At 36.7% G+C, this 24,489-nt stretch overlaps 5 protein-coding genes across 5 annotated transcripts; 2 read left to right on the forward strand and 3 right to left on the reverse strand.

Moving 5' to 3' along the window:
* Positions 1-250: 250 nt before the first annotated feature.
* LOC114540547 lies at positions 251-6,736 on the forward strand. The gene is made up of 6 exons (XM_028560664.1): positions 251-2,936; positions 3,724-3,859; positions 4,163-4,356; positions 5,000-5,147; positions 5,452-5,520; positions 5,829-6,736. Exons 1-6 carry the CDS (start codon positions 2,718-2,720, stop codon positions 6,590-6,592), a joined length of 1,530 nt encoding a protein of 509 aa, XP_028416465.1. The 5' UTR covers positions 251-2,717; the 3' UTR covers positions 6,593-6,736.
* On the reverse strand, positions 6,733-8,342 carry LOC114540541. Its single transcript, XM_028560660.1, has 3 exons — positions 8,245-8,342; positions 7,680-7,906; positions 6,733-7,505 (listed from the first exon to the last, which is right to left on the reverse strand). Exons 1-3 carry the CDS (start codon positions 8,340-8,342, stop codon positions 6,754-6,756), a joined length of 1,077 nt encoding a protein of 358 aa, XP_028416461.1. The 3' UTR covers positions 6,733-6,753.
* Positions 8,343-9,649: 1,307 nt separating this feature from the next.
* Positions 9,650-15,753, reverse strand: LOC114540544. Its single transcript, XM_028560662.1, has 15 exons — positions 15,186-15,753; positions 14,788-14,896; positions 14,394-14,617; positions 13,957-14,006; positions 13,741-13,831; positions 13,412-13,588; positions 12,873-13,018; positions 12,526-12,634; positions 12,310-12,393; positions 12,036-12,216; positions 11,426-11,584; positions 11,275-11,344; positions 10,930-10,998; positions 10,587-10,774; positions 9,650-10,372 (listed from the first exon to the last, which is right to left on the reverse strand). Exons 1-15 carry the CDS (start codon positions 15,663-15,665, stop codon positions 9,714-9,716), a joined length of 2,796 nt encoding a protein of 931 aa, XP_028416463.1. The 5' UTR covers positions 15,666-15,753; the 3' UTR covers positions 9,650-9,713.
* Positions 15,754-16,869: 1,116 nt separating this feature from the next.
* LOC114540542 (ATP-dependent DNA helicase RecQ-like) lies at positions 16,870-19,556 on the forward strand. The gene is made up of 2 exons (XM_028560661.1): positions 16,870-18,503; positions 18,644-19,556. Exons 1-2 carry the CDS (start codon positions 17,920-17,922, stop codon positions 19,554-19,556), a joined length of 1,497 nt encoding a protein of 498 aa, XP_028416462.1. The 5' UTR covers positions 16,870-17,919.
* LOC114540545 lies at positions 19,532-24,090 on the reverse strand. Its single transcript, XM_028560663.1, has 4 exons — positions 23,279-24,090; positions 22,718-23,044; positions 21,264-22,112; positions 19,532-21,069 (listed from the first exon to the last, which is right to left on the reverse strand). The coding sequence occupies exons 1-4, from the start codon at positions 23,801-23,803 to the stop codon at positions 20,023-20,025; spliced, it is 2,748 nt and encodes a 915-aa protein (XP_028416464.1). The 5' UTR covers positions 23,804-24,090; the 3' UTR covers positions 19,532-20,022.
* Positions 24,091-24,489: the final 399 nt, after the last annotated feature.

The raw sequence follows: 24,489 nt of genomic DNA on the forward strand, positions 1-24,489 counted from the left end.
TATTAAATCGTTCAACAAGCCCATCCGTTTGTGGGTGATAAGCGGTTGTGTTGAGTTTTTTGATGTCTAATAACCCACACACTTCACGAATTAGTTTTGACAGAAAATTTTTACCTCTATCTGAAAGCAACGTTTTTGGCGCTCCATGTCGACAGAATATTTCATTCACAAGCAATTTAGCTATAACTGTGGCTTCAATTGTGGAAACTGCAAATGCCTCTGGCCAGCGCGTAAAGTAATCTGAAAAAACTACAACATAACGGTTTCCTGAATACGATTCTGGGTATGGCCCTAAGCAATCAACAGCGACTCTATCAAACGCTCCGTCGACAGGAATCGGTAATAAAGGAGCCTTAATCCTATTTCGCGGTGTTTTACGCATTTGACAATCAATACACGACCTTACCCAATGTTGTACATCCGTGAACATACCAGACCAATAATAGCGCGTCCTGATTTTTTCATACGTTTTTTCTAGGCCTAAATGACCACCTAGCGGGCTATCGTGCAAGGACTTTAATATTTCAAAACGCAAAGAAGCGGGTACGACCAGTTGAATTTTAGTATCAGGTCGGTTGCGGCCTGTCGGAGTCAACAAATGATGTAATATGCCATGCTCATATAGTAAAAACTGGTCAACTTGGTTTAGAATAGTTCTTGACGCTTTTTCCTCGTCTGGCAGTGTTTATGTTTCGAGATATGTGATAAGTGGTGCCAAATTCGCGTCTTTTCGTTGCATTTCATGAATTCGTGCCATCTCGGTAGAGAGAGGTTTTAAAGCAGCTAAGGTACTAGAATAAGCACGCCGTGAAAGGCTGTCTGCGTTGCCATTAGCTATCCCTGGGTGATGTTTTATTTCGAAATCAAATTGCTAGATAAATAACGACCATCGCGCTAATCTTCCGGTGACATCTTTGACACTCATAAGCCATTTTATGATTTTAAAGCGTTATGATCTGTGTGCACCGTGAACTTATGCCCATATACAAAATTAATACGGTTGAAATTTCTTTATACCGTCAATTACTGCCAAGGCTTCTTTTTCTGTAGCAGAATACGAGAGCTCGGCCGAATTTAAACTACGACCAGCATATGCTATCACAACTTCCCGGTTATTCTGAATTTGACCGAGGGTCATTCCTAATCCATCGAAACTTGCATATACATATAAATCGAATTGTTTTGTGAAGTCAGGGTAACACAGAATTGGAGCTGATATTAACGCCGTTTTTAAGATATCGAAGGCTATTTGACAAGCATCGGTCCATTGAAATTTTACATTCTTATAGAGTAATTGCGTAAGTGGTTTAGCAATTTTCGAGAAATCTTTCACAAAACGTCGATAATAGTTAGCTAGGCCAAGAAAACTACGCACATCCTTAACCTTTTTTGGAACAGGAAAGTCTTTTACGGCACTAATCTTATCTGGATCTGGTTGAATTCCTTCTCGTGAAACTATGTGGCCCGAATATTTGACTTTAGGAAAGGCAAAATGGCATTTAGTGGACTTAAGTTTAATATTGCTTGTCTAAGGCGCAGAAATACCAAATTTAAATGTTGTAAATGTTCTTGAAAGGAATGGGAGAATATGATTATGTCGTCGATGTATATTAGACATATTTTCCAATTTAATCCTCGTAAGACATTTTCCATCAATCGCTGAAAGGTGGATGGTGCGTTACACAGTCCGAAAGGGAGTACATTGAATTGGTATAGGCCGTCATAAGTGGTAAATGCTGTTAATTCTTTTGACGATTCGTCCATTTCTACCTGCCAATATCCAGAAAACAAATCTAAGGTGGTAAAGAATTGTGTTTGGCCTAATAAGTCCAAAGTTTCTTGAATATGCGGTAAAGGGTAAGAATCCTTTTTTGTTACAGCATTCAGTTTCCTGCAATCAACACAAAAACGAGTTGAACCATCTTTTTTTACGAGCACTACTGGACTCGCCCATGGGCTAACTGAAGGTTCAATAATGTTGGCCTCAAGCATTGTCTGGATGTGTTCTGTTATAGTCTCGCGTTGTGTTGGTGCAGTACGATATGGTCTTTGTCTTATAGGTGGAGAACCATCAGTAAAAATTTGGTGTTTAACGATGGATGTTCGACCTAAATCATGTGTATTTTGTGAAAAGATATCCGCATTATCCGATAAAAACCCATGTAGTTTATTCAGTTGATCAGTTGTTAAATCTGGTGAAATATCAAATTCATATTGATTTGTTTGCTCAGGATTCTGTTTAGTCGATACAGAAGGGTTATATGTTTGCTCTGCTGATAAGGACATAATATTACTGATCTGATTTTGTTGAAAAAACGTTCCCAGTGTCGTATACCTATAAATTTTGACAAGTCTTTTAGTAGGATTTACCAGGCGAAAGGGGACAAGCCCTGGTGGGGATACGTACACAAGCGCTGCGGCTCCACAAACATTAAATCGCTGCGGTAAATTTGCATTTACCTCAATCAAACCCATTGTTTCAGTTAAATAATTTTTCTTAAATGTTGCCGGAATGACACTTTCAGAATTTGGTGGAATAACATGAGTATCAGCCGCATAAATGGTATATCCTGAATTATCATGAATTTTAGGTTCTATGTCTGCGAATGGTACACCCGTTTCACCTATTCTAAAACGCTTAAAGCGTTAGTTCTAAAATTTAGAATTGCGCTTTGATGCGTCACCGGAATGTTGCCTGTGCATTCTAGGGATCATTAATGTGTCGAATTATTGAGCTCAGTGGTTGCTCACTGATTTTTATTCACAAGATGGCGGGCAGTACTAGCCGTTCGCTTTCTTACGAATTGATAAATGAAGAGCAAAAGAAAATCCTGCGAGAGTTTTACGAAAGAGGGATGACGACGGCGTCCAGAAGTATGGAGAAAGTAATTATAGAAGCTGCAAGTAAAGCAGGCATCACTGTCGATAGAGTAAAGGTACGATATTATGCTAATTTTTGAAATTTCCATTATTCATACTCATCCTCTTTTGGCTCAAGTTTATTTGCATAAATACGACAAAATAACATGGCCAGCTTAGCCATTAGCTGATTTAAGTTTAAGAGGCGCTCATACGTGCTCCAAGATCCCAGATTCATTAAATCAGATTCATTGAGATTGGAGATCTGAACTGCAATGACAAGTGACAACCATGTCTGGGCAAAAATAGCGTAATTTTTAAACATGTTGCCCACCATTGCATGCAGCTAGGCTAGTTAGCATTGAAGGCCAGATATCACACTAATTTGTAATTTTAAGGATGTTTGCTGGTTTATATAAACTTGTCATTGTCAGGCATTTAGTAGGTTAGGAATTTGATTATTTGAAGAATCAAGAAAGATCACATTCTCATTGAACCGAATCTCATTGAAATCAGTAGTGTAGCCAGCCTGACAATTTGTCCCGCTATGCAAATATATAGCATATTTGTCCCAAATAATAGTCTTCCGTCAAGTGCCAGCCCTACCCGAGTCATCTCTTCAAGTTAGGCATGTTGAATTGTGTATTGCTTAAAAAATAAATATTTATTGATTTTAAAGTAACAAAAACAGTGCACTCTTCTTGTAATTATGATGGTAAAATAGTTCTAAAGATTGATCATTGATGGTAATCCCTGCATATGTGTCATTCCAAGAGAACTTTTGTGAACAATATGTTTATATTTATTATAGAATGACTAGAATGATTTGCCAATGCTTAGCAGTTAGCTATTTTAATCTCTTAGAAATGGATTGGAAATGAGAAACAAAGCAGAAAAAGAAAATCTGCCTCAGAGGAGACTGTTTTGCCCCAGATGTCTTGTCCATCAAAGCGTAAAATAACTGCCTATAATTTATTTTGTTCAGAAGTGCTAAACTCAGGTTAGATAGAGTGGCGTATCTAGCCCAACAATTTAGTTGTGCTATGCTAATATTTTGGTGTTCGTCGACTGTGAAAACAATTAATTTCTAAAGAAATGAATAATGATAATACCTAAAATATGCATAGCATGACTAAATTGTCAGGCTGGCTACATTACTGGTTAGATATATAATTAATCTGCCTTAACAAGTCACAGTTTTGTTCTTAGTTAACACTATTGAAACAGTTTACATTGCTTTCTATTTTTATTTATCCATAATCAATACAAAAACTGAATATGCAATATGCTCTTTGATTTTTAGAAGAGTGCAAGTGTCTTAGTACTAATGCAGAAAGACTAAAACTAGCGGTAGACAAATGGAACATGCTTGGGACAGACCAACGTGGTATGTGGGATGAACGGGTAAAAGCCCTGCAGAGCAACAATGTTAGTGGCTTGAGTGAGAAGCAGCTCAAGAACCAAATCAAAAAGACAAAGAAACAACTTTCTTCACAGGTACAACAGTTAAAACAAGTTGTCAAAGTTGATATTTCTTTGAATGTTATGTTGGTTCTATAGTCTATCAAAAACGTCAGAACTGTACCACTTTTCTAATGGTGAACATAAAATACCAGACAATCCAACTTTCCACAATCTTTTGATTGAATATAAAAGTAATGTACCTATTAATGGGAAACAGTGGGAGTACTGGAATGTAGTTCAGAGGAAGCAGTGATTAATTACAGGATGTATTGGGACTAGTACATGTTATCACAGTTATTAGAATATACATGGTTTGGAGACTAGATGGAAGTGCAATACAACTCATTATCTATATTATTGTCCAGGTTTATGCAAAAAATGATTCCTTATCCATCACATGTCTATTGTATTTTCATCCAACTAACCAATATCAATAGCTTGGCTTAGCTCGATCCTCAACTGTGACTTGAACAACATGTTAATTCAGACCTTACTATTGGTTTATTTGTTCAAAATACAACAGACACGTAATGAATAAGGAACATTTTTTTCCATAAATGTTCTCAGACATTCATGCAGTTAATGAGTTCTATTGTACTTTTATGTAGTCTCCAAACCATGTAGTTCTATTAACTGTGATGTTATGTTCTGGTTGATGATTATTGTTCCATTTTAGCTTGCTTATTTGGAAAGCCTTGGTTGTGAAGTGTCAGTTTTGTTCTCAGAACCTGGTGATGCCTGTTTGCAGCAATTTGGGACAGAGAAAGGGCTCAAATTTCTACAAGAAAATGAGAAAATCAGTGTCAAGTTTGTTGAGTATTTGGGTTTGTATTCATTGCACATTACATTTTATCATTTGGCTCTTTATGGATCTGCCTTAATTGTATTACTTTACCAGAACATATGACAAAGTAAATTACGAAAAAGAATGGAATGTCAAAATTTAGAGCAAGGCAGTTCTTCCAAAATTACTGTACTGAGAAAATTATTGTTTTTCTTTCATGAATATGAAAGTTGAGTTCATACAAAGTCATGCTATATGAGTTTGACTTTAGAAGTGTTCAAAACCTCGCATATGTTGTGCATAAAGTAATTAATATAAATTCTTTTTATGTTTTGTATATGCAGACTCTCCCAAAAAAGTTGAAGTGAACTACAAAGTATGTGATGTTGTAAAACTGTTCAACCAGAAATACAGTAAGTGTTTGCAGACACTTAGCCAGTCTGAGGATTTAGTAGTGCTATGTAAATTTTTTTGTTATTATCATCATTCATTTTTTAAGAAATTTATATATATATATATATATATATATATATATATATATATATATATAATATATATATATATATATATATATTATATATATTATATATATATATATATATATATATATATATATATATATATATATATAGCTAATCTGTGATTACATGGATATTTCCTTGCATGTGTAATTGTATACAGTATGAAAACATTGTTATAGTCCATGCAATTATTCTGTTAGGTGAAGTTTGTGGAAAACCCTGCAGAGTTCCATATGCAAAAGGTGGCTTCACCGTGACAGGACTACCAGAGGGCATTGTGTTTAAGAAACCTGGCCAATATGGTATGAAACAAATCTCTCATATTATGAAAAATGCTGACAACATCAAATTTGTTCTGAACGTGGTACCAACGAACAAAATCCCAGTATGTGATCACGTGACTGAAACAGAAAGAGCTACATACAGGTCGGTGTTAAAGAAAATAATTGATGATGACTCAGTAATATCGTCATGTTTGCTGAAGAACATATTGATAAAGGAAAGTGATTTAAATGTCATTGACATTGACTTGTCAAAGTCTGAATTCAGTTTGGTAACTACAAAGTTAAAGGAGCTGTTTGATGCAGATGCCCTTGCAGCACTAGTTGCAAACTATAAAAGTGGCGAAGCTCATCAAGGGTACATTCTCCCAGTTTATACGGATACTGATGAACCATATTGGCTATTCTACTATCCTGGATCAGCAGATGGTATTGAGTTGTTGTCTACAGAAGACAAGATCTTTGGGTATTGGTTGGACAAAACAAAGAAAGAGTTTACCAATACTACATACAAACTTCTTAATGAGAAAACATGTATTGTTGGGTTAAATGTCATATCTGACCAAGATAAAGGACCCGGAACATTGCGTCTTAAAAGGGCAATCTTAAATGGTCAAATAAGCATACCTTCCAGTTTTGATACCTCTGTTCTAGAATGTTTAGCAAAACAAGACTTTCTATAAAAAGTGCAACCTAAATTTTAAAAATTATGTAGCTATCTAATTTTAATTGTTGTGGACATAATCTTAAATGATGTTATAGCGCATTGAGGCCCACAAACACCTGCGGAAAAAAGACTTTGACATTCACAATTTATAAATATTTTAATATAAGTATCCTTATTCTATAATGTTTCTAAGAAATGTATTACATTTTCCAACATTTGCCACTGTTCATCATAGGTTGTTGCCACACTTATCATGTTCATAAATTTTTCTTGTGTTTGATCGTCAAGAGTCACAACATTTAATATATTTTTAACCAGGTGCTGAAACATTATCAGATCTTCAAAAATAAGCAGTTTTTCAATATCTGCAATTGAAAATTTTGTCACTTTTGTAAGACCTAAAAAGACTGGCTGAAAATACTTATCACAATCAGGTTTCCGATATAAAATAATATTGCTAGGCTTCAGGTCTCCATGCAAGAATCCATTTGTATGCATATGGAGAAGGCCTTTAGCGATATCACATATTATTGACATCCAGTGGGGTGAATTCATTCTTTTTGTTGGTCCTTCTGCTATTGCAGCAGAAATAGATAACATAAGTCCAATTCTTTTTGCACCATAAAATTTAGTCACCGAAAGGTAAGGTTGTTCTTCACAACATAGCCCAATCAACAGGGGGAGACATGGGTGACTTGGTAGATCAAGGATTTTCTCTGCTTCGTGGATGGGCTTGACTGTAAATTCTTGCACTGCAACCGTAAGATCTCTGAAGTGTTTAGCCACTGTTGTTGATGCAATACCATTGTCAAAACTGTACAATGGTTGGTCATCCAATTTAACAAAGTCTAACAGTTCAGCTCTTTTAAGAAAGAAGCTTTTTGGAATTGTAGCTGATGCTTGCCCATAAATTGCAATTGAATCATTGTCTGCATGAGAAAAAAAGAGGATGTTACTGTATTTTCTATTTTCAGTTGGTGTGTGCATTCAATTGTATAAATGTGTATAAAAATGCATATACATGTATATACAGTATATGTACAGGGTAGCTTGAAAATAGATTTTTTTCAGAAAAGTGTTATGTGCACCAATTAATCACTTACCATGGGGTTTAGTATCACTTGCTATTATGCGGCGGATTCCCGAGTAAAAGTAGACATGATTACTGTGAATTCTCCTGAGACCAGGGAAACAATGTCGAATTATAAAACCACACTCCCTGGATGAAACATGATCATTCTCTAGCTGGGCTGCCTGCTCATTAATGTCATTCAGAACCTTGTAGCACTCCACACGCGAAGTTCGATCAGCCACATACAATTTTGACAGCCTTTAAAAGAATATGTAAAACTTGAACAAATCAGACATTTTCAGTGCATTTTCATGTCATCAAACTTTATTGAATATACTTTGCCAGAGCCACAGACTAAACTCTTGTCAGTATTTAGTATGACCGCTTTTTTAGAGAGTTCCTATCGTGAATTCGTGATGTATTTTATTAAATGCGTAGGTTAGATCTGGGTTAGGATCAGGGTCAGGTATGAAATAACTTTGATTTTTGAAATCTAAATCTTTGTTTATGCAAAATTTTTACTAACCTAACTGTCCTAACATTGAATATAGGTAGTGACGGAGTAACCTATAATTGCTCCGGTGCTGGTGACTTACCGAGATGCCCGAATTGCACGAAAATCTGATGAAATAAATCTTTGTTTCTTCTTATATTTTACGCATTTAGCTGCAGTTGGTGTTATTGATTCAGCCATACCTGGCCAGAATTCTGTGTAATACTGCGGCGTTTGCCGTTTGGCAGTGTGGGGTCTGGATCTGGAGCATGCGATCACATTTGCTATCACACACGGACTGCATGACTGCGCGCGATGACGTATTTCTAAACAGTGCTGCCAAAGGGTGCTGAGATCAATTCTAAGTTTCCAAAGTTGAATGAAAATGTAAGACAATTTAAATCATTTTGTAAAAAATCAGGGGAAATCGTGGAAATAAACTAAAAACTAAAAAATGTATCTTTGTAGAAATAATTAATAGAAAATATAGGGTGCATTTTGGAGGTGTGTAGTCGGAAGGCTGTAGATGTATAATATATCGTGAAAACACACCCTATTTCAACAAAAAAAAGTATTTTTGAAGAAATAATAGAAAATGTAGGGTGCATTTTGGAAATGTGTGGTAGGAATGTTGTAGATGTGTAATATATCGTGAAAACACACCCTATTTCAACTAAAAAATGTATTTTTGTTGAAATAATAGAAAATGTAGGGTGCATTTTGGAGGTGTGTGGTAGGAAGGCTGTAGATGTATAATATATCGTGAAAACACACCCTATTTCAACAAAAAACGTATTTTTGAAGAAATAATAGAAAATGTAGGGTGCATTTTGGAAATGTGTGGTAGGAATGTTGTATATAGATGTGTAATATATCGTGAAAACACACCCTATTTCAACTAAAAAATGTATTTTTGTTGAAGTAATAGAAAATGTAGGGTGCATTTTGGAGGTGTGTGGTAGGAAGGCTGTAGATGTATAATATATCGTGAAAACACACCTTAATTCAACTAAAAAATGTATTTTTGAAGAAATAATAGAAAATGTAGGGTGAATTTTGGAGGTGTGTGGTAGGAATGTTGTAGATGTGTAATATATCGTGAAAACACACCCTATTTCAACAATAAACCACCCTATTTTTATCCATGCATGCAAATGACGTATTTAACGTAAATATTAGAAAATCAGGGGTAAATTTCGGAAATGTGTGGTAGAATGTTGTTTTTGTGTAATATTTCGCGAAAACACACCCCATTTTTAACCAAATGACGTATATTTGTGAAAATATTAGAAAATATAGGGTATGAAATATGTATACTATAAAAATTGCTTATCGAATTTAATTGAATATAAGGACGTTTCATTATAAAATCGCTTTAGCACTACTCTACAAAAATGCCTATGAAACTATGAGAGATGATGTAATCATGCACTACATTGGTGACAATGCATCGTGCTGCAGTAGCAAATTGGAAAAAATACCCGGTCAGTCTTGGTGGGCAAAAGTTTATTATAGTTATATTCATAAAAGTACAATAGTTGCACCATGGAACTAAATATTTACAATCAACAACTAATGTTCACTCTCCGAGTCCTCGTCTGATGATTGAAGATTTAACGCAAAGTCACTCTCATCGCCAACTGAACTGGTTTCATCTAGCGATGCGTTCTCGCCAAAATCATACGCATGTAACGGAGATAACGAGTGCTCCGCTTCTACTTTCACAGTTGGCAGCTTTTGTTTGCTTGCTTCTGTCAAGTGATCAGCTAGCAAATATGATAGTGAGTACAGAGTGTTATCAAGGTTAACTATTTCTTTGTTAAAACATGCTACAGCTCCTCTCATTAATTTGGTTTGAGGTTCACTATGTTCGCGACCATACGACTCCAGTTCTTGCCTTTCGTTTAGGTAATAATTGATTAGCCTTTCACTCTCAATTTTAAGAAGTTCTTGCTCTTCCTTGCATCTCTGTAGGAAGTTGTGCAAATCAATTGCAGATCGTTTGACTGTAAACGGCACAGTATCTTGGTTTTGACCGGCCGGGGACTTAAAATCATTGTAAAGCTGCGATCCTGGATCTTTCGCCTCATCAAAATCGATTTCTTTCGGCAGTTCCTCGATCCAATCTTCCAAAGACTTCAGCGATGCATTGTATTTTCCCAAAGCAGTTTTAATAGCATTAGTCCTCTGCGTGATTTGCTTGGAAAGTTTGATAACTATTGCTTGCCCATCTATGGATAAGAGACACCAAGAAATATAAATATATATAGTATAATAATAGTTTACTCCAAAGATTACTCTCACAAAAAGCCATGCTGATATAGAAGAAACTGGAAAAAGGCAAAATGCAATCTGGTAGGGAACCAAATACAGTACACAAAAGTCAATGTTTACTGTATTATATAGAAATGTGTGCTTTAAATGTATCTATTTACCAATTATTACCTGCGTACTTCTTCTTCAATGAGATCAAGAACATTCTCTCATTTGCTAAGGCATAAGTTGACTCTATGACGGCCTCGTTTCTGCTCATCTCCAACGACAAGGCTGCAGCGTTAAATTTCCTCTCACCAGGTTTCCATCTTTTTAAAACCCTATGTCTTCGCTCGGTGTTTTCTACGAGTTTCACAACTCTAGAAATAGGTGATATAAGATATTTCTGTACTTATATCTACAACGGTTTACAAACACGAATAAATAGGCAATATTACGGGTGGTCTCTATGACTCTAATCGTGTAACTTTGCATCTACTAACAGGAAAAACTAGATAAATTATAGGTGTCTTACCTCTTGCTCTTTTTCACAATATCTGTGAAATACGTTTGGTCACTCTCCTTGGCGCATGCAATCTGCACCCTATAAAAACGAAAAAGGACGCATACTTGTTGATGTAAGGCTGTGACCTTTTTGATATTTTGCTAGTTGAAAATTGTATTAATTAAAGAACCCGTTATATATGACCACATAATGTTTCCAGTGCATTCTTGAACTAGCTAACTGGGCTAGAGCTACGAGCCCTCTCAAAAGATGTTTCAACTGATTTTCAGAAGAAGAAACCAACGCGTTCGCATGCTGTTTTACTAGAATATATACCCGTCAGTATACAGTGTATGTAATTACGCTCAACTTTACCTCAGCTGATAAAGCTCCAATAAATGCTGTACATAATTATGTTGCCACGTCAGTTCGGGTTTCCGTTTTCCTATGAAAATTGTTAATCTATATGAGAGAGCAGAAGTTCATAGACTTTTTTGTAAACATGCATACAGTATTACCAACACACCATTCTTTTCATTAATTAATTTCTCCTCTTCCTTGATCCATACTTCTATTATTTCTGGGTCATACGAAACATCTAGCCTTGAAAAAAGCTCCTGAGTTTGAGACAGTGTATTGGACATCAGTTCTGGAACCCTTTTCAGCTTCCCTGCCAGTGCAGATCCTGTATAACAATTTGATTATTACAGTTATACCTTCAGTTCTTCATGCTGCTGAAAATGCTCTAGCGCTCTAAAATCTATGAAACAACTTGCAGAAGTGTAAACTTCAAACCAGTAAGCGCAAGTGTACAGCAGCTGACCGCAAACAGCGCCGGATCTAGATTTACAATTACAGGTATGTAATTGAAATACTGTACTGTCATCAAAGACGAGAGGGGAGAACATATTAATATGTTCATGTTGTGCAAGGTTAGTTTCTCAACGCCACTGTGTGGTGTTTAGCAGAGGAAACATATATAAGTATACTGTAGAGTGTGTCTGTGTACGTATGTACTGTAGACGTGATAAGACATTACCAAAACATTGCCATACAGTAACTCAGAAATACACAGTTGTGAGCTTTCTATTTGGTAATTTTACATAGATGAAACAATTAATTAACAAAAGCTTTACCAAACTGTTGACGTTGACGAGTGGAGTAATGCAGCAATGCATCAGTCAATAGATCAATGCGCCGACCAGTGTTCATTTCTTTGGTCATTGCAGAGAACCTCCGAAGAAATGACCAGAGCCTCTCTACCCCTTCACCATCTGTCAACCCATATCCCAATTGTCTTCTAGGGCTATACTGTATCTAGAAGCGGAAACACATCTACGTGACACTTTTTAGATGGCTATCTTCTCGCTGAAGTAGGCAACACACCATTTGAAATGTAAATACACGTACCTGGCATGTTGACTTGTGTCCGTAGCAGTGAAAAATGGGAATTGCAAAAGTGACCTTTTCTAGTAAATCTTGTCTTTCATTTTTCTAAAAAAATGACAAAAAGCATTGTAGCTAAATGGTTTTTCGAATTGACGTGAGCCTAATAGTGTCATACACAAGCAGGACAAATAGACGAACTTTTGAAACACAGACGTCACGTATAGTTTCCTCACTAACCTTCAAATGTGCATTCAAAGTACATGCAATGTCATACATGACCTTTATTGTACAATTTTCGTTAGAATTGTCCAGCAGATGTTGAATGCTGAAAACTGAATACGCAATTCTGTAGAAAAATGACGCATAATTACTAGCAGTGCAACAAGCTTTGGGATACTGCATCGTCCACACAATACTCATATACATATTCAGTGCATATTTGAGATTATCCTAATGCGCAGTACTAAGGAGGTCCAAATTAAGTACACGAACCCTGTCCATCACGTGGAGAGATTTAGGGTGCAATATACCACTTTAGGGTGCAAAACATCACTTTAGAGTGCAATACATCATGCAATACTTACCTTTCCCCATGCTTTATATCCATAAATGCTTTAGGATAATCATGTCGGCAGACACGACCAAAAACACCTTTCACATCATATAATTTGTTCCTGCCTTTGGACCTTAACATGTTGTTCACCTCCCCAGCTTTAAATTCATTGCAATCCTAAAATTCACCACAAAAAGGAAAGGTACATCAATTTTAAAGTGTTCAATACAAAAATTTCATAATAACAGGGTATTCTTCTTGGGTGGGTTGTATAAAACTCTTAATTACATTTTAGGTAGTTACAGTGTAAATTGTAGTTAATCAGAAAATGGGCGAATAAAAGGCATAATGCATTATTCTGATTGGCTAATTCTGCAACTAACTATGGTTAAAAGTTAACTACCTTTTTATACAACCAGCCCCTGGAGGTAGGCGCTATCGCACCAGTACATGTACATGGATGAATCCCGCATCCAGTTTCACTTTTAAATTTAAGGCAATTTTGAGAAAGAGTCTATCATTGGTACATATGGTCGATTTTTTGATAATGAGGATAATTTTGTCACTTACAGTTTTTGCTTGCTCTGCCTTCAATGTGTAACTCTCAACAAAGTTGTCAACTTTTTCTTGATCAAAAAACATTGTGCATGGGTGCCTAGGTGCGAAGGATGCTTTACCAGAGGACTTCTTTCTCACAAGACCAAAGCAAGCGTCCATTGATTCAATCAATGTTCCAGCTTCATTGGCCTGTTAAAATAAGATGGAAAGAAAAAGAACTTTATTTCGCTTCGTTTTGAACAGTGTTCAAACTTTTATCTTGCCTAGCTGTTACATACAAATGTACAGTATTCATACTCACTGACACATACATAGACAATTCTATAGTACCGTATTTGTACCTTGGGGCAAAGAGGACATAGATTTTGTCCCTGACAACTGATGTGTTGCTTTACCATGGGGTATCTACTTCTCAACAAATGCTGATGGTACCTGCCAAAAATTTAGATTAACACAATCTGTGCTTGCACAAATGAGTACTACAGGGGGACATTCATGGTAGACATCTACTGTCAGCAACACAATAGCAATATATAAATGTTTGGGAAATCACATACCGAAATTCATCAAATGAATCACTATTCAGAGTTGAGTACATGTTCTTAACCTACAATAAATTGAATTTATACACATAATTAAGCTTCACCTCATTTAACTGTTACTGTACACAATATTCTGTTTACTTTTCATGTACACAATAGCTTCTCCACTAAAGAGGGAAAATATATGGGAACACTATATAAAATAAATAAAAAATATATATACGGTACAATATGCCCGATGGTCTACAGAACCAAAGCAAGCTTGGGAACTTAAACCATTTAGACAAAAATGTTTTTTCATACATTCATACAAATTATTTACATGGTGCTTCACAGACAGTCAAGAAATCTGTATTGAACAATGCATTTCACATAACAATAAAACATGTTTCAAAAAGTTAATAGAAATTTGAGGTAGACATTCTTATACTAAAAAATACATGTAGACCTACCCATAATGGTAAAGGTGAAGACTTTGTTAATATTCCCAATACATCACAAAATTTTCGAAGGGATACATGACACTCAAGTAGTAAAGTCTCTGCCAACTCCATTAATCTCAGATGAAATGCTAAGGAAGGGCGAGAAGCACTGCCTGGCCACAGCTTTAATCTTATTAATGTGACTGCATCCTTCTCACAATCACAAAATAGGATTCTCTTCTGATGTTGTCTACCTAAGAATTAAGAACACACATAGAAGCCCAAAGCAAACAAAACAGCAATTATTGGCCAATAGGCAGTAAACCCAACCTTTCCACCACAGGCATTTATGTAATAAATACATGTACCATGAAGTAATATTTTCTGAAGGTTCAATAACTTGATTCATGGCCTATAAACATACCATATTGATCTATGCAAATAACATTCCTTGAAACAGCTCCTGGACAGTGTGTTTGATGTCTCCCTGCAAGTACATTGTGGTTTGGGAAATATGGCAGAATTAAACCATCCTAGGAATGAATGAAATAAAAATGCAACATTTAATAGTATATATACAATTAACTTTTATATTACAGTAATAACAGGAATTATTCAAGGTATTTTTCCTCTTTCACCTGCATTATAACAAATAAAATAACTCCTTTCGGAAATAATAAAAAAGTAATCTGAGGTTTAATATTAGGGTGAATTTTTCAAAATCAAATATCCAATAACCATCTCTATGATTTGTTCTGTATTGATAATGAGTAAAGCATCCTTTTCATTAATTATGAAATATTTATGCGATTGCGTAAATACCTTGAACTTCTCTAACACGTGGAAGTAGTTGCAGGTATCATGAGTGCTGTTTGCACAACTCTCACAAAAATATGTGTTATGTCCACATTCGTTACAACGAATTGTAACCTCAGCTACTCTGCACTTAACACATTTTTCTTCGCTAAGAAACTCTTCTTCTTCAATTCGACCATCTAAAAGCAACTCCCGAATCTCTTGCCAGCCTTCGTATTCTTTTTCTCGTCGGGTCTGATAATCTCTTACGCAAGTGCTTTGTTCCATATTATCACTGATATTATCACACAGGTCATTGCTATCAAATTCAGGCCGAATATCTTGTTCTTTCGTACGTGATGGCGCTGAATTTGACTCTAATTTAGAGGAATCAGAGGAATTTGATTTCTTCAGGGTGATTTTCCTGGTAGTTGTCCTGCCACTCGTCGAAACTGAGCGCACTCGAAGTTTACATGACTTGAATCGCTTAGGCGGTCTGGCTGCCATTTTGAATTCTTATCGTCGGACGCATTGCAAATCCCAATACTGGTTCATCATCAGCCCCTGTGACAAACTGTAACACATCACTCAACATTACACCATTTCGTCTTCCGCCTGCAAATACAAAGAAAAATAACACGAGTCAGAATTATAGATATACCACCGTTGACCAAATTAAATTTTTGTCTTTGATTATAGGCGGTTTACTATTTTCTTACTTGAAGCTTCTCTAAGATATTTGGTGAGTTGGGCATATACTTCGTTTTCAAATTTTCGGGCATTTGAACCAGCTTCACTAAAGTTTGGTTGAAGTAACCATACAACCTTCCTGAAAGTCAATGGTTGTGCTGGTCCTGGTCTTAAAAGATTCAGAAATACTGCTAGTCGACATCCAATCTACAGTGTAAGAATATACTTCCATGTACATAAATTATAGGTATTTAACAAGATTTTGACTTGAATGTCTGCAAAATTTTACCTGATATATCCCAAGTTTCTTGAGGCCTTCACGTAATTGGAGTACACAAGGGGACGATGGATTATCCTTAGAAAATATACACTGGATTATTTCCTCTGATATAAAATTTGGCATTTTTCCATTTTGGAGAATGCTAAGGCCTATAAACAACAAAGAATAATGTCAGGATTTTAATATTATATATAGAGATGGTACAGCACTAAATTATATTTTTATGAGAATAGTAAACATGCTCTACTTGGATCATTACTTTTAAAGGACCAACACTTTCTCATTTAATTTCAGAACCTGTCTTATAATTATGTTTAATAATTTTAGAACCCTGATAAAAGAGCTAACATACTGTAATCATAGTAAATCAAAAAATTTTCTTATATGAACCTACAGCAGAACCTACACACCAACTAAAAAAATTGTGTGTGATAAATTGCAGGCATGGCCCCTGAGGCATGACTTGAAGTCTTGAACCTATCATAATCACTATCTACTATATTGTGCACATGTTTCAAACTCATGTCACTACTTACCCAAGACTATTCCAACAGGCAAATATTTATCAGAAAGCATTTCTCTTAACCCATGGTCAAAATATGTTTCCTTTATTTGACGGAGAATCAACCTAAAAAATTCTTTTCTGGGGCCACCATAGTCTGCAGCAACCTATATGACAATGACATGAACATGAGAATATCCCTAGTACCATTTCAGTTTTAATATTATAAATATGCGTAGTAATCAATATGCATAATAATCATTCAATACCTCATTATAAAACTGAACTTCTAATGTTCTCCTCAGGTCAGTGATACTGCTAATTTCATCAAAAGCAGTCTCCAGTAGGTTATCTCTGTCAACCAAAATAAAATTGGTTTCCCCTTCGCATACGGTTGAAGGATCCTGTACATCAAGAGCTCTACCATAGACCACATTGAGCTGGAGGGATCTCAAAATCTCGACGGGGTTGACAACTTCATGTTGCTCACAATATTTTAAAGTTGACTCAACAGCATCTTCTAAAGAATGATTGCTACCAAATATACCATCAACATTACCTCCAACATCTTGCCTGCTTTCTTCTGTTTCATGGTGTGTCACCATTATGTTCTCATCATTATCATCTATGATGATTTCCTCTCTCTGAGAATGGTCATTGGCATTGAAGGAACCTTGCTGTTCTCTTGTTCTTGAATTGAGGTCAGCCTCTGAAGCAGGATCACTTCTCACATGGCTCTCAATCGGCTCATAACTAGTACTAGTGCCAGAGTCCTCATCAGCATTTCTCACAGGGTTTACACTTAACTCACCACTGTTACCACTGGTACTATTGCCAGCATTGTCATCAGGACTGTCATTGATTAATTTAGTTGAGCAAAGCCATATGTGACTTCGCAAATCTTTAACCAAGAACTCTTGTTGGCAAAGGTTGCACGTTTCTTTAATAGAAGAAATATTGGTATCTTTACCAACAGGTGTTGTTGAAAGTGATTGTTGAATAGGCCTTAGATAAATTTTAGCTTGTCCACCGCCTAGGGAAGCTTTGAGGTCGCTTGCTGACCACGATGAGTTGATGACAGATAGATCCCTGCAGTTGGGCATGCATAACATCATTTCAAAACCACCAGCAGAACCAACCTCGTACCCAGGGTCTTTACTCGTGGGGAGAAAAGACCCTGGTTGCCGCTGGTCACGTGGCCTATAAAAATTGCATCGCCTCAGGGGGTGTGGAGAAAGTATCATATTACATGCTTCCACTTGTTAGCTGTCATTTCTGCTGTCGTCGCCATGTTGGAATACATTGCCTTTTTCTCGTGCTTGGAATTTGCGGTTTTAAATAGTTTATATAAAAAAATTACCTTAAAACCAAAGCAAGTTATCTGTCTTGAGAGTATTTACTTGCAAAAGGATGTTATGTGCGTTTTACCAACGGGATATGGAAAATCTCTGATCTTCCATCTTACGCCTGTACTGTTGTTCGCGAAACATAAATTGCGCGGTTCTAGTTCGAAATCGAGTATTTCAACGGAACAGATAGATTCAATAGTCATCGTTGTATCGCCTCTTAATTCCTTGACGAGTGACCAAATATCTCGCTTAAGTACGAGTGGAATCCGAGCGTCCGTTTTGAATGTGAAAGAGCCGAGAAGTCGGGAACTTGATTCTGACGAGGAATATATGAACGATGATGTAGATGTCGATTTCAGTCTGTGCGAAGAGAACAATTTACGTGTTGGAGCTTATAACATTGTTTTTGCGCATCCAGAGACTTTGATTTCCAGTAAATATGGACGGGAATTATTGCTGAGCAATATCTACCAAGAGAATGTTGTTGCTATTGTCGTAGACGAGGCTCATTGTATAGTGGAATGGTTAGTATTTTGAAAAATGAAAATTCCAATATTAGTAAACAGATTTTCTAGTATACCATGTGTAAAATTTGGGTAGCCATCTGGAAAAAAATGGATGCTTCACTAAACAAATTCTATGACATTTTTGTTTCGTACTGTAGGGGGAAAGACTTTAGGAAAGATTACGGAAAACTGGGAGTATTATGTGCATTGTTCCCAGATGTCCCATGTCTTGCCATGACTGCAACAGCTAATAGGATGGACATGAAGGCTATTCAGGACTCACTTGGATTGAAAAATTGCATTTCTATTGTTGCCAATCCAGATAGGAAAAATATTTTTTACAGTAAAATATTTCGATCTGGACAAGACATTGATGCTGTCAAGTCTATTTTGGAGCCAATTGCAATTGGTCTTCTCCAAGAAAAGAATCAATATCCTTTAACAATTGTGTATACACCCTTAAAGATATGTGGATTTGCATATAAATTGTTTGAGCATATTCTTGGTCCCCAACAGTATTACCCTCCAGGTGCTAAACCAACCCCATCAAATAGGTTGTTTGCTCAGTTCCATGCACCACAAACTGACCAAATGAAAGAAGAGATTTTGAAACAGCTTTGCTCAAAAAGAAGTATTATTCGGGTGGTTTTTGCAACTGTTGCCATTGGAATGGGTGTGGACATACCTAATATACGTCAGGTGATTCATGTTGGACCTCCATATTCAGTCAAGGCATATTTTCAAGAGACTGGGCGTGCTGGAAGGGATGGCAAGCCATCAACAGCTAGCCTATATTACAATAACAGAGATATTGGTAAGAATAGAGTTGATATGCAAGACGATATGCGTAACTTTTGTTCGACTTATTGGTATGCACCAACTCGAGTGTGCTTGATATGTAAATGTATGAAGCACCCGCATAGCAGATATATTTACATAGCAAGCACACTCGAGTTGGTGCATACCAATAAGTCACATGACAGGTATATTGATATACCTGATTTGGACAACATTAATGACAGCGGCTGTATATATATATACAACCTTTTTGACAACAACTGTATATACTAAAAGTATTAAATTAAATTATCTTATATGTAACAAAGTTTAATATATGGCATAATACATATAAGTCTATTTACACACTAATGAATCCAGTGAAACCACTGAGTCCCAATGCACCCAGACAGACCTTACTTTAGTATTTTACTGGTAGAATATATCACTCAACAACAGAACAGTGCCAGTGCCAATGAGTATATCAATCTGGCATATGTGTACCATGGTTAAATTGTGATATGGGTAGTTAAATTGTATTAGGAGGTGATGGGTTTCAAATGGTTCAGTCTCAAATAATTTCCCCCAAATATAGCAATAGTACTTCTGCAGGTTTTCCCTTATGTTATTGTCTTCATCACTAAACCTCATTTTGGTGTAAAGCAAATATATTGCATCACGTAAGTGTTGCAGGTAAAGACAATAGCATAAAAGAAAACACTGCACAAGTGCTATTATAATGTTTTTATTTTAAAATTAATCATTCAGTTGATTGTTCTCTGTCATCAAACACTGGGTAATGCATGAGAATGTTGTTCTTATGCCTGTCAATCCATTCCTTGAATTTTTCTTCATTGAATGAGTGTAGTGGATCACACGAGATATTTCCAAATGTCTCAAACATCCTACCCTCTTCCTTCCTAAATGGTCTTAATGCCCTCAAATCTTTCCCTATCAGTTGTTCATCATCAGCTGACGACTTGTGTGTGTGGCCTGATGACTTTGGTCGAATATTCACCTGACCTTCGAATGCCTCCACAATTTTCGAAACTCCTCCTGATGCTTTGCTTGCCCTTTCGATTGCCTTTTCAGTTTTGTTAGCCCCCATAGAACGAATCAGTTTTTTCATCTCGCAGTTGCGGTTCTCTTGAAATAGATCAATTTCAATGTTCTTTCCATTCCCACCTTTCCAATTAACAGTAGCAGCCCATTTGCATCTATGGGCTTCAGCTTCTGATAAGAGGACTTTGGTTTGCAAAATATTGATGAACATTTCAATTGCAAACTCATTAAAACCAGAAGTGGAAAAGAAATGTTGTAACAGCTGCTTTCTTAACACACACAGGTACTCACCATTACCTGTTGCAACAGCATCCTTTATATCTGCCAGCAGAAGGAATGACTTCAAGATGTTTATACTGTAGGCCCAAACACCATCAGTCGTCTCATCATCACCAGATAACGTAGTCTCATCATCAGTTGCCACAGTCTCATCATCACCAACAAAAACATACTCATTGAGGAATTTGTCCAGGGTATTGTTGAGGTAGCTCTTCTGGTACTCTTCACTGAGAACATAAACACTATGAGGACCGTTTGCTGTTGGCTTGTGTTTTGCATCACCCATTTGGAAAAACTCCAAAAGGGCTTCGATAACAAAACACTTACCAACACTGAAAAACAGCTGCTCACAATCCTCATAGTGTTTGACATCAGCTGTAACATTTCTCCTGTTTAGCTTTTCCCTGAAGAAGCGAAGTGTACCCTTTTCCCTTCCAGAATTGAGATATAATTTCTTAAAAACAGTCTGAAAAGCAGTAAATGAAATATTAGAAGACAAATATTCCAAGGACATACCTGTTTAGTATTCGACACAATCTACCCAATTGCAGTACCAGTGTTGATACATTAATTTTGCAGAGACCAGTGTAAATCATGGGTGCAAATAAAACTACAGGCGCAAAATAATTTATAGGAGTAGACAATTATACACTACAATACCTTAAGATAACTTCTCTTCGTATGCCAGTCAACAATGCAAAAGGGATAGAGATGATCCAACCTCTGCTTGGCTGAATGGCACCCAGCACGTAAATCTTTTGCCCCAGCAAATCTAACACGGGTGAGTTGATCTCCAAAGCATGGTACTTTCACACCATGCAATGGATCACTCTCAGATGCAGCTGGTGGGACATGTGAGGCAGGTTGATCAGGTCTTGATGTTGTTCCAATTGCAGGTGTACTTTCACAGTTTTCTTCAGGCTCTGGTGCACACAGTCCAGCTGATGAATATATTTCACGAGTCCACTTCTCAAGTTGGTCCAAAACATCAACACAGTCCGAGTATTTCTTTTCATCTTTCATAAGTACTGGCATTGTGACAACCTCAGATTTTTCGGATAATTCTTTGGAATAAACACATTTGGTGGTTTGAGGGGTAAATGGTTGAAACATGGCGAAGGATGGTAAATGTTCAAACAAAATTTTGGCAATGATGACCTGGTACCGACTTCGTATCTCTTTTAGCTCTGAATCATTTACAGCCACCACATCCCTGGCATTGATTTTCCTGAGATCCTGCTGTGGACCAGAGTCAGAAAAGCCTTGGTCTGGTACTCGATTAAAGACAATACTGGAAGCAACTGCATGAACGCTACGGTTTTGAATATCCTGCCTCATATCATGTGCTTTTTCTTCCCAGTCGATATTGTCTAATACGTAGACAAACTTGTAACCAGACTTCACTAGCTCTGTGGCACGGTCAAGTAAATGTTTTCCAACATCGTCAAGGATCTTGTACTTTTTGGTGGGCTCAAGACATAGCCCATATTTATTCAATTTGGCAATACACTAAATAACAGATGATCAAAAAAACAAATGTTGAATTCTGGGGAGAAGGTACAAAAGAATCAGGAATCACATACAAGGCTACAAGATCAGTTGTCAATCATTCTAAAACAGGTACAGCATTCAATAAGAATGCAAATTCAGAATTTTTGGTTCTAAATACACAAACAGAATTGAATGGTAATATTTAGTTAAGTCAGCTGTTAGTGTTACAGTACAATGAAGGACATGATGAGCCTGTGTGTAAAATAATTTCAGTATTACCTGACTACATATGCTAAAAACCCTTTATTTACTAAACACTTGTAAATCCTAACCATGCATATGGCATATCCTATCAGTGCATTGGTGATCTCGTTCATTTGGCCACACATGCACAAAATTGATTTAACTGCCTGGCAACTGCCTAAAGCTAGAAGCCTAAGCAATTTTATTTACAGCAGTTAAGCAGAATTCATTGTCTCATAGCAATTTTTCATACTGTTGATGTGGCTCCAATATGGATAGTTTTAATCAGAGGGCTTAATTAAGTATTTAGATTACTTTATATTTCATAACATATTTAACAACACAAAAAATTACTTGGGCATGAAAATGTAATGACTTACATTAACAGATGCTTGACCTTGTACCAACAAAACCGAGTTTATTCTCTGAATTCTACTCAATTCATGGCATCTTAAGAACATTATGATGCCATAAATTAAGCAGATGCCAGGATTCTTCTTCCCCGGATAGATGCTGCTTTCTATCAGAGATAGCAGTATTTTGTTCACAACTGGACATCTGGTTGCCATCTCTTCTAACACTTCCGACATCCAACCCTCATCTGACATACCATCATAGGATATTTGCCTGAGAACAGATGGTTCACTTCTTCTGGCAACCTCAATCAATTCTTGATTTGCCTTAGCCAAATCCAATAATTCACCTTCCTTTAAATAGGCAAATTAGAATATATTTTAAAAGATATCAATTTCGAAACATTTCACTATAAATTAAAATTACTATGAAGTATGAACCAAATATAGATCTTATTATTCATGACCATGATTAAATATTAATCATTTGTGAATATCACGCCTCATTAATAGCGCTAAATATTCTACAAGAAAAATATCAAAATACTAGAATTAAACAGCATTACACGCAAAATAAAGAACACTTACTTGTGAAGGTAATGTTGTAGGACTTGCGCTTTCAGAGGTAGCGATGTCAAAATCAATACTGCGTCGACGCGTAATCCCAGTTGCTCGAACTTTGGGTGCTGGTTTATCGACCGACGGCGATATCTCAACACAACGTTTGGCACGGATTTCTTCTTGTAGTTGTTGCTGCGTTTCGTAAATTGTTTTCTTTAACAGTATAGCAGTTTTTAGTCTTCTCTCACATGGCCGACAGATCAAGTGCGGAAGGTTGCTACTTTGTGGCAACTTATCGCCGAAAATAGTCTCAACGTCACGTAAAATCGCGACGTTAGAGTCCCGAAACAAACCTTTACAATGCCTCGGATCACCAACAGAATTACAGAGTCTGCAGCGCGAGATATTGACCGACGATTTAGATGGATTCTTGTAGTACTTTTTTGGCGTGCCTTTACTAGCCATTGGCGAAAACTGAATGAGTATTCTTTTGAAATTTGATCTAATTCCATGATTAACATGTAACTTAATACTCCATTCTTCTGAGGCCATGGCAGTGTTATTGAATTGCAATAACACAAAATCTTCAAGCGTGAACTATGTATATTTTTTCTTTTTGCGAAGGACAAAACACAATACTACGAGGAAAATTTTCCGATAACAAACGTACGCTCCTCTCCCACCCCTCCCACAGGAAAATTTCAATTTAGCACCCAGAATCTGGGTGCCACGTGACCAGCGGCAACCAGGGTCTTTTCTCCCCACGAGTAAAGACCCTGGGTACGAGGTTGCAGCAGAACGCAACTGTGGAAAGCCCATCACGGTTTGAGTCAGGTCGTCTTTAGCATCAGATGTAACCTTATTTTTTACTTTTTCTTCATCGTCATCGAGGTCTAATTTAATTTTCTTAACACCCAAACCAGCTTTATATAGGATCTGCTTTTCGGATGCCGATGGGACTTTCGAAGTGTATTTATCTGCAAGGCACAAAAACTGCACTGTCCATGGTCGTTTCTTAGTCGTCTTTTTGTTTCTTTCTGCCGATGTTGTTCTTCGGGAAGATGATGTGCTGGGAGAAAACAGCAGCGATCGTTCTCGAGCCAAAACGGAACAATGACTTTGATTAGTATTTATAGATTGACTCGCCAGTTTCTTGCGGCATGATTCGCGTAAACGAGCTCGTTCGCCAATTGTATTTACGCCAAGACGATTCAATTCCGTGTCAGTTAGTGAAACTA

The sequence above is a fragment of the Dendronephthya gigantea genome, unplaced genomic scaffold (genome assembly GCF_004324835.1).
Source record: "Dendronephthya gigantea isolate DGI-Jeju-01 unplaced genomic scaffold, DenGig_1.0 000240F, whole genome shotgun sequence".
NCBI lineage: Eukaryota > Metazoa > Cnidaria > Anthozoa > Malacalcyonacea > Nephtheidae > Dendronephthya > Dendronephthya gigantea.

What these genes read in the sequence shown, in the direction of transcription:
- LOC114540547 (XM_028560664.1), top strand. Translation starts at nt 2,718, where the DNA reads ATGTGTCGAATTATTGAGCTCAGTGGTTGCTCACTGATTTTTATTCAC. An exon ending in AGAAACAACTTTCTTCACAG is followed by an intron (nt 4,357 to 4,999) that starts GTACAACAGTTA and finishes GTTCCATTTTAG; the next exon opens with CTTGCTTATTTGGAAAGCCT. An exon ending in ACTGTTCAACCAGAAATACA is followed by an intron (nt 5,521 to 5,828) that starts GTAAGTGTTTGC and finishes TTATTCTGTTAG; the next exon opens with GTGAAGTTTGTGGAAAACCC.
- LOC114540541 (XM_028560660.1), bottom strand. Translation starts at nt 8,342, where the DNA reads ATGGCTGAATCAATAACACCAACTGCAGCTAAATGCGTAAAATATAAG. An exon ending in CGTGCAATTCGGGCATCTCG is followed by an intron (nt 7,907 to 8,244) that starts GTAAGTCACCAG and finishes ATTCTTTTAAAG; the next exon opens with GCTGTCAAAATTGTATGTGG. An exon ending in AAGTGATACTAAACCCCATG is followed by an intron (nt 7,506 to 7,679) that starts GTAAGTGATTAA and finishes TTTCTCATGCAG; the next exon opens with ACAATGATTCAATTGCAATT.
- LOC114540544 (XM_028560662.1), bottom strand. Translation starts at nt 15,665, where the DNA reads ATGGCAGCCAGACCGCCTAAGCGATTCAAGTCATGTAAACTTCGAGTG. An exon ending in ACGTGTTAGAGAAGTTCAAG is followed by an intron (nt 14,897 to 15,185) that starts GTATTTACGCAA and finishes ATTCATTCCTAG; the next exon opens with GATGGTTTAATTCTGCCATA. An exon ending in GATATAAAGCATGGGGAAAG is followed by an intron (nt 12,635 to 12,872) that starts GTAAGTATTGCA and finishes ATTTTTCTACAG; the next exon opens with AATTGCGTATTCAGTTTTCA.
- LOC114540542 (XM_028560661.1), top strand. Translation starts at nt 17,920, where the DNA reads ATGTTGGAATACATTGCCTTTTTCTCGTGCTTGGAATTTGCGGTTTTA. An exon ending in GCTCATTGTATAGTGGAATG is followed by an intron (nt 18,504 to 18,643) that starts GTTAGTATTTTG and finishes TTCGTACTGTAG; the next exon opens with GGGGAAAGACTTTAGGAAAG.
- LOC114540545 (XM_028560663.1), bottom strand. Translation starts at nt 23,803, where the DNA reads ATGGCCTCAGAAGAATGGAGTATTAAGTTACATGTTAATCATGGAATT. An exon ending in AAGGTCAAGCATCTGTTAAT is followed by an intron (nt 22,113 to 22,717) that starts GTAAGTCATTAC and finishes TCTGTTATTTAG; the next exon opens with TGTATTGCCAAATTGAATAA. An exon ending in CGAAGAGAAGTTATCTTAAG is followed by an intron (nt 21,070 to 21,263) that starts GTATTGTAGTGT and finishes ACTGCTTTTCAG; the next exon opens with ACTGTTTTTAAGAAATTATA.